This window comes from Cydia strobilella, chromosome 2 (assembly GCF_947568885.1).
Source record: "Cydia strobilella chromosome 2, ilCydStro3.1, whole genome shotgun sequence".
Classification (NCBI taxonomy): Eukaryota; Metazoa; Arthropoda; class Insecta; order Lepidoptera; family Tortricidae; genus Cydia; species Cydia strobilella.
This window is the reverse complement of record NC_086042.1, coordinates 18175033-18182580: the sequence shown is the minus strand read 5'-3', so window position 1 is coordinate 18182580 and position 7548 is coordinate 18175033. Positions and strand designations below refer to the sequence as shown.

The 7548-nt window shown below is 35.5% G+C and overlaps 2 protein-coding genes across 2 annotated transcripts; both read left to right on the top strand.

Annotated features, from left to right (window-relative positions):
* Nucleotides 1-272: 272 nt before the first annotated feature.
* On the top strand, nucleotides 273-2873 carry LOC134752773 (MIP18 family protein galla-1). Its single transcript, XM_063688474.1, has 3 exons — nucleotides 273-508; nucleotides 589-852; nucleotides 2625-2873. The coding sequence occupies exons 1-3, from the start codon at nucleotides 364-366 to the stop codon at nucleotides 2720-2722; spliced, it is 507 nt and encodes a 168-aa protein (XP_063544544.1). The 5' UTR covers nucleotides 273-363; the 3' UTR covers nucleotides 2723-2873.
* Nucleotides 2755-5981, top strand: LOC134752765 (autophagy-related protein 13 homolog). The gene has a single exon (XM_063688462.1). The coding sequence runs from the start codon at nucleotides 2755-2757 to the stop codon at nucleotides 4015-4017; it is 1263 nt and encodes a 420-aa protein (XP_063544532.1). The 3' UTR covers nucleotides 4018-5981.
* The last annotated feature ends 1567 nt before the right edge of the window (nucleotides 5982-7548 follow it).

Genomic DNA, 7548 nt, shown 5'->3' with positions numbered 1-7548 from the left:
GGTATTTCATTGTTTATACGCCTAAAAAGAACGGCCCATTGACATTTTATTTAACAATTTTTTAATACCGTCAAACAAGCTAACTTTGCCTCCAGGGTAATCGCCCCAACGTGATATCAAATATTGTGGTAATTTTTACCAATATGGTATCCCCACGTTTATGACGTCATCTATGTCTATCCCTTACGGGCGCACGCGTATAGCTGGTCTATGTAATGCTAGGTCTATGGGTCTTAGCCTATCTAGAAGGATGAATACAAAAAAAAATGTCTATGGATAGCTGCACTTTGCGCCTGACAACACAAACATGTCCGACTTGTGCATAATACAGAAGGTATAAATTAAATACAAAACACAAACGATATGATATCGTTTTTTTCCAAACTCTCTTTAAATAACACACAGAAACCACCAGTGGAGCTTGCTAAACCAGCTTATATGGACAAAAGTGCAAGTTTACAAGAGCTCGGATACAATGACGAGAATGACTTGAGAGAGACAATTTATGGTTTGTTTTTATGAAGTATATGAGGATATTAGATTGTTTGTTATTCCACGTCATATTTTAACTGACCTGTGGTGTTTTAGACTTTTTGCGGACCATACGAGACCCCGAGAAGCCAAATACGCTTGAAGACTTGAAGGTTGTTTACGAAGAAGGGATTTTTGTGAAGGACCCAACGGAAGACAAAGTGCCTGTTATTCGCGTTGAATACAATCCGACAGTGCCTCATTGTTCTTTGGCGACCCTCATAGGATTGTGTATAAGGATTAAAATCCAGCGGTCGCTGCACCATCCTGTGAAACTGGATATTTATATCAAAAAAGGCGCACATACAACTGAAGATGAAAGTAAGTAAGATCTTCGTGTTAAATCGCTCATTGCAATATATTTATTCCCTGTGGCACTTTTAAAACTAATTTTTAGACTAGATTTTCATTCATATCTCGCAATCCAAACATTCTAATATCTAATATTAATCAAAATAATGTCTGAACAGATTTTACAAACCATAAAATTTTATATAACTATTTTTGTTGCCATTACCTGTATGTTGATATTATTAAGTGCTATACTCCACTAAGTAAATGATGAAAGTTATCACTATTTTGCAATGTTTTCTTAAATTGTGTTTATCAGCAGTAAATGTTTGATATACAGGTCAAGTCATGATAATTAACAAGATAACATAAGATGTTATTTATAGTCTTCTAACATTTTAAAGTAACAACATTGTATACTGTATAGGTCTATGCCAATTTTGGCACCTTTATAATTACAAAACTATAAGATGTAGAAAAAGACCCACAAGATGATCCAACAATCTGGTTAAGGTCCGGGAAGCCGATGGATGAGAGCGGCGCAAGACCGGTCGTTGTGGAGAGTCCTGGGAGAGGCCTATGTCCAGCAGTGGATGTCTTTCGGCTGATATGATGAAGTTGTAGAAACATAAAGTAGTGCTTTTACATATAGACAGCTTGCTGTTATACTAACTCACACATGTTAGCTTGAGAATAAGTGTAATTGAACATGATCATCTTCATATCAGCTGGAAAACGTATTCTGCTTGACAAAGGCTAAGGCAGATTAGAGATTGATTTTTACTTAAAGTTTTTTGCACATAAAAATGAAATGTCTTATAATATTGTGTGACATAGATTTTAAACTGTCTAAAATACAAGTTTTACCACCATGACCTTCAAACCTCTAACAATGATAACAATATCTGCTTCAATATCTTGCTGCGGAGCTGCCATTCTGCTGCCAACTGTAGGATTTTTTTCAGCAATAGAAACTAGTTTATTATAATGATCAAACATTTTAAAATCTTTGTTTTTCTTACTATTGCAGGTTCTTGCAGCTCTAGATTTATCTATTTTCTTTGTTATTTAAACTTTATTTCACAAAAGAAAATCTGTTTTATGTATAGGTATCAAAGCATATAGATGCCCTAGTTGTAGAAAGTTTTAAATAATTTTGAAAAATTCTCAAAAATGTCAAGAAGTGAAGGAAACTTTAATTTTGGATATGAAAAGTTTTGATTCCCATACAAATATATGAGAAGTATTAAAATATCTATGATATCTTAACTTTGGTAAATTTCCGATGGCACATCAGCATCCTAGGTACTGAAATGACCCAGGTGACGAATGTGTTCCAATAGCGTGATGTGCTCAATCAAACTCATTTTCGTATGTGGGTATATTGGGTATCAAAACAGAGTTTACAAAGGCAGACTTAATGCCAATTGCCATGGCATGGCATGACATACAAAACAGGTTTGGTTAAGGAGGTTGTAACATTGCAAACAGAGTAATACATTGATTTTGCTTTTGTCTGTAAGAAGGGCAGTGTCATCATTGGCTGACTTTCTCTGTTATGTTATTCATTTATTACTCTTACCACTTAGATACCACTGATTATAAGACTTCCTAAGATTAAACCATCTTAGGATTTTCCGAGTATTAATCCAAATGTGCCCAAGGTCCTTTGGCAACTTAGTTCCTAGAATTGGTGCGGGCACTAGTCTTTTGCGAAAATAACTACCATCTGACTCAAAGAAGAAACTAGGCTTTATTGGGATTGTACCCTTAATTAACAAGAAAAAATATCTTTGTTTCAGTCAATAAACAGATCAACGATAAGGAGCGTATTGCGGCTGCAATGGAGAATCCTAATTTAAGGAACCTTGTTGAGAACTGTATTGCAGACGAAGAATAGAAGTTGACTAGAAAAACTTTAGAGTAGTTACCATGGCACCGGATGCAGCATTCTCGAACCTCAGTGACAAGAACGAATTTACTAAGTTCACTAGATTCCTCGCCTATAAAGGCGTTCAGGTCATAGTAGAATCTAGGAAAGGAGTAAAAATTGAGCTGAGCTGTAAGCCACTAACTTCTGACTCTGATTGGTTCAATCTCCAAATACCAGACTCGCCGGAAGTCAACCAAGCTACCAAAAACGCTCTGCCATCAGACAGAGTACTGGAAACTATACGATCACAGTTGCATGTTGAAATATCAGTGCAAACTGAAGATGGTGATGAAATGGTACTGGAACTGTGGACTTTGGGACTTGATGAGACACAATTTGATACTTCTCTCAAAGCAATGAACACTGTTTATTTCCGAATGGGCATACTTTTAAAGTCCTTGATAACTATCACAAGGATAACGCCAGCATATCATTTATCACGAAAACAACAAATGGAATCTTTCACTATATTCTACAGGGTATATAATGGAGAACCTAAAGTTAAATCATTAGGAGATTCTGTCAAAAACATCCAAGCTGGAACTCTTAAAACTCCTCTAGGAGGCCTATGTTTTTCCGTTGCTTACAGAACCAACTTCTCAATATCACCTAATCGAACAGATAAGAGTAAGACCTTACTTTTAAAGAGTGATCACTTTGAATTGAGTCCTAAGCACGTAATATTTGAGTGCAAAAAGAAAAAAGAACAGAAAGACAAAGAATACAAACCATTAAAACAAGTGGATCTGAATAAACCATTACGGCTAGCTGCTTTTGTTGATGAAGAAGTCATTCAGAGAGCTATAGAGGAATTCTTTAAAAAGATACCTATCCCCAGGTGTAGGCAGAGGGAGATGCCCAGAGTCAAAACGCCCCTTAAAGAATACCCCGTAGAATCAAAGAGCACACAGGATTTGGACACAACTATTCTCTCAAAGAGTCCAACATCTTTTGAGATGCCTCCTAGAAAATTTGCCGGTTTTAGAAGCGAAACTGAACCCCCATTGAAATTGCTTCAATTTCCTTTCGCTGACAACCACCCTATTAGAGATTTAGCGGAATTTTACAAAGATTTCTTTAATGCTCCTCACTTGAAGTTAGCTGACGAATTGGCCTTTATTAAGAGCTCTGAGTCAGTTAAGGAAAATATTGAAAACAATGATGATTTATCTAAAGACTTGGAACTGTATGAGAGTTCCGTGCAAGAGTTTGACGATCTTTTAGCTGAGATGTGTCGTTCGGCAGAATGGAGTGGAAACTAGGGAACATTGGTGATGGGACTGACGGGAAAAGACTGATAAAGAATGGTTACTATAAAGGTTTTAATGTTAAGCCATGTATAACTTACTTGTTGTGAATAACAAGGTAGCAAAAATAATGAGTGTGTAACAGTTGCAGGCTGCTGTAAAAGTTTTATTAAAAGTAATTTCAATTCAAGAACTGCATTTGTTTGTTACGACATGAAATAGAAAAAAGTTCGAATATGTCTAGTGTTTTTAGGGTTCCGTACCCAAAGAGTAAAAACGGGACCCTATTACTAAGACTGCTGTCCATCTGTCTGTCACCAGGCTGTATAGCTGTCTGTCACCAGGTGATAGCTAGACAGTTGAAATTTTCACAGATGAAGTATTTCTGTTGCCGCTATAACAACAAATACTAAAAAGTACGGAACCCTCGGTGGGAGAGGTTTTTTTTGCTAATTTTAATTCACTTAATAAATATGGGCAAACTGACCGGCTGTTACACTCTTATGTTTTAGACACCTTCGAATTTCATATAATGTAGTATACTGGTAACTTTTTATGTAAATAATGAATTATATACTGGTTTACTGCTACAGTTAAAAGTTATTATTATATCAATATGTAAATTAGATTGCAGTCATTTTGTAGTAAATACTTGTTGTCCTATTTTAATTGCTGGCCATTGTAATTCCAACAAATGTTATTTTTATACCTAGCACTTTTTCTAGCAAAAACAAGGGATTGACAACGGAAGATAAATAAATATAAGAAAATGATAATGAGTTACCCAAGTTATACCTAAGTACCTAACACACAAAAAGGTTTTGATATTTCATTTTATCAATTGCTCTTTGTTTGCTAGAAAAAGTTCTATAAGTATAGTTATTTTATAATGAAACCATTTTTATAATACTTAGTCGTCCGCTATATACCATTTGCTTCGTGTACAGTACATAAATGAGGGCTACCGTTTTTGTGCTCACCAGTTGGCGCCACTGTAGATTTAGGTTCAGAAAAACATCTCAAAATTCTTCTATGCTTATTTTTATAAAATCAATACGTTCTAATATACACAAATGTATTTTAACGTCTAAATATGTTATTTTTCAACCTGTTTAATTTTGCATATATTTTAGTTGACACTTTTTTTAAACCACTAACATTTATTGAACCATATCTATTGTTTACTATAATTAATCAAAGATGGACAAAGATTTACCACTATTATGAATAAGGAGTGAAAATTCCCGATAAAAAAGTTTGAAACCCCCCAAACTTCTATGCATTTGGCATTTTGAAAGACCTCCATCTACACTAGCGCCCCTAGCGGCGATATTAAACGCGGTAGCCCTCATTAGAGAAATTTTGACCTTGAAAATCGCACCATTTAATCGTGGTGAACCTTAAGTAAAATGTATGCGGTTTTTAGTAATAAAAAATGCTTTTACCGGTGTTATTACAACTTATTTTTCTTTACTTAAAACTTACCATGTAAGATATTCATAAGTTTTGCAACACAAACCTACTTGGATAGTTGCCCAATCATTCATAAGCTTTTTTGTGATCCACCTTGAGCTTTGGTGACCAACAATAGAATCACATAACAAAAATTGCGGTAAGGTGGATCTTTCCTGATCTTTATAAATATACAATATCAATTAAAAATGAGATGTGGGTCTGTAATGTAATTCTATTACTTGACTTTCTTTCGTTTTGGTGTAATTTTTAATACATGTACCTACAGTGAGCTGCGAAATTGCATGCAGAAATTATGAATGAATTAATTGATGTCGCCAAGCACTTTTGCGGCTGATTGTACATACCATACATGAAATAAACCAATGCTATGTGAAATGTAATTAGTTTTGCAAGTACAAATAGTTGATTACAATATTAACAGGTAAGTTATTTTAATTTTGATTTCGTTCATAGAAAATATAAACATTTGGCTCTTATGCCTTAATAATAAAATTCTATTGAAATTATCATCTCTATTTGATTTTAATTGTAAAAGGACTGTCTCTGAGACAGTGTCTCATTTCAAACACAAAAAGTATGGATGGTATAGAAAGGATCGCAATCTCTTATGGCAGAATTGTTGTAAAAGTGACCGCGTTAAGCTTTAAATAATAGTTCCTAATCTCTCCGGTGGCGCTAGTTAGGCTCTGGGACATGAGTATAACATGAACCATATAAGGCAACAAATAACCCGACCAAATTACGTAGGTTGTTTTTGGTAGTATTTCGGTGTATGGTGGCGCCGCCTAATTACTGTTTTTTGATGGACACTTTTCATACATAGAGATTTGGCTCCTTTATACAGTCTCCATGCATATAAGGCAACAAATAACCCGACCAAATTACGTAGGTTGTTTTTGGTAGTATTTCGGTGTATGGTGGCGCCGCCTAATTACTGTTTTTTGATGGACACTTTTCATACATAGAGATTTGGCTCCTTTATACAGTCTCCATGACAAAAAGAATCATACTCCGGCTCCGCTCAGTGATGCGCGACTTTGAATGATACTAATTCGATTATTATAATCATTCGACTAATTTGAAAATCATTGGAATATTATATTAGTATATACTAATCGAGTCGACGCCCGCGCGAGTCGAGTTGACGTTAGTTGAATGACTACTAAAATTCAACTAACGTCAACTGTACTCACGCGGGCGTCGACTCGATTAGTATATACTAATATACTAACTCCCGGCCGAGTCGAATAACCCAAAGCCGAAGTCGACACGACGAATCGCGAGCGAACTATGAGCGAAACTCTTCCTTCTTAGTAAATTATACGGCGACACAGTCACGCTTACGATAGTCATTCGTTCGTGCTTCGTTGACGTTTTCCCGCATTCGGAGCTAAGGAACGAATGACCAGCATTAGCATAACTCTCTTGACCATATACTTGTCTATGACAGGGGAGCTCAGCTTCTAGTAATTTATTTAATGAATGACCACTGTAAATAAGACTTAGTCGTCTTACAATTTACTATGATGAGATTGTTATGATTACACTGGTTAGTGCAATAGATATAATATTTTAATTTAAAAAGCAGTTATAATTTTGTGTATTTAATTTAGAGGTCGGTCTTTTGGGTCTGACAAGCGGTTTTAGCTTTATGCAAGTTTTTATTTGATTTTATTTCGTATTGAGTCAAATCATGCAGCTCATTTTTTGATCAACTTCCCGAAAGTCCAGTCGAGTCGAAATTCTCTACACTGTGTAGGTAAGTCGAATGACAATGCAATATTATGGTACCATAGAGCTAGTCTGATGGAGACGGAAGGCGGCCGTAGGAACTCCTTAATTCGGTCGTCGAAAAAAAGCTTCTAGGTACCTACAGACTTTTTGTCAGAAACTTATACGAGCTTTATATTAACTTGCACTGCTCATCAAAGTTAAACTACATATAACAAAAGTTTCATTGAAAAATAGTTATTTGTTATTATACAAGAGTGCAAAGTTGTATTTTAACCGCGAGTGTGGAATTAGACCGCGGGCCAGGAACAGATTTCCACGACCAATCGCCTCCCGGGT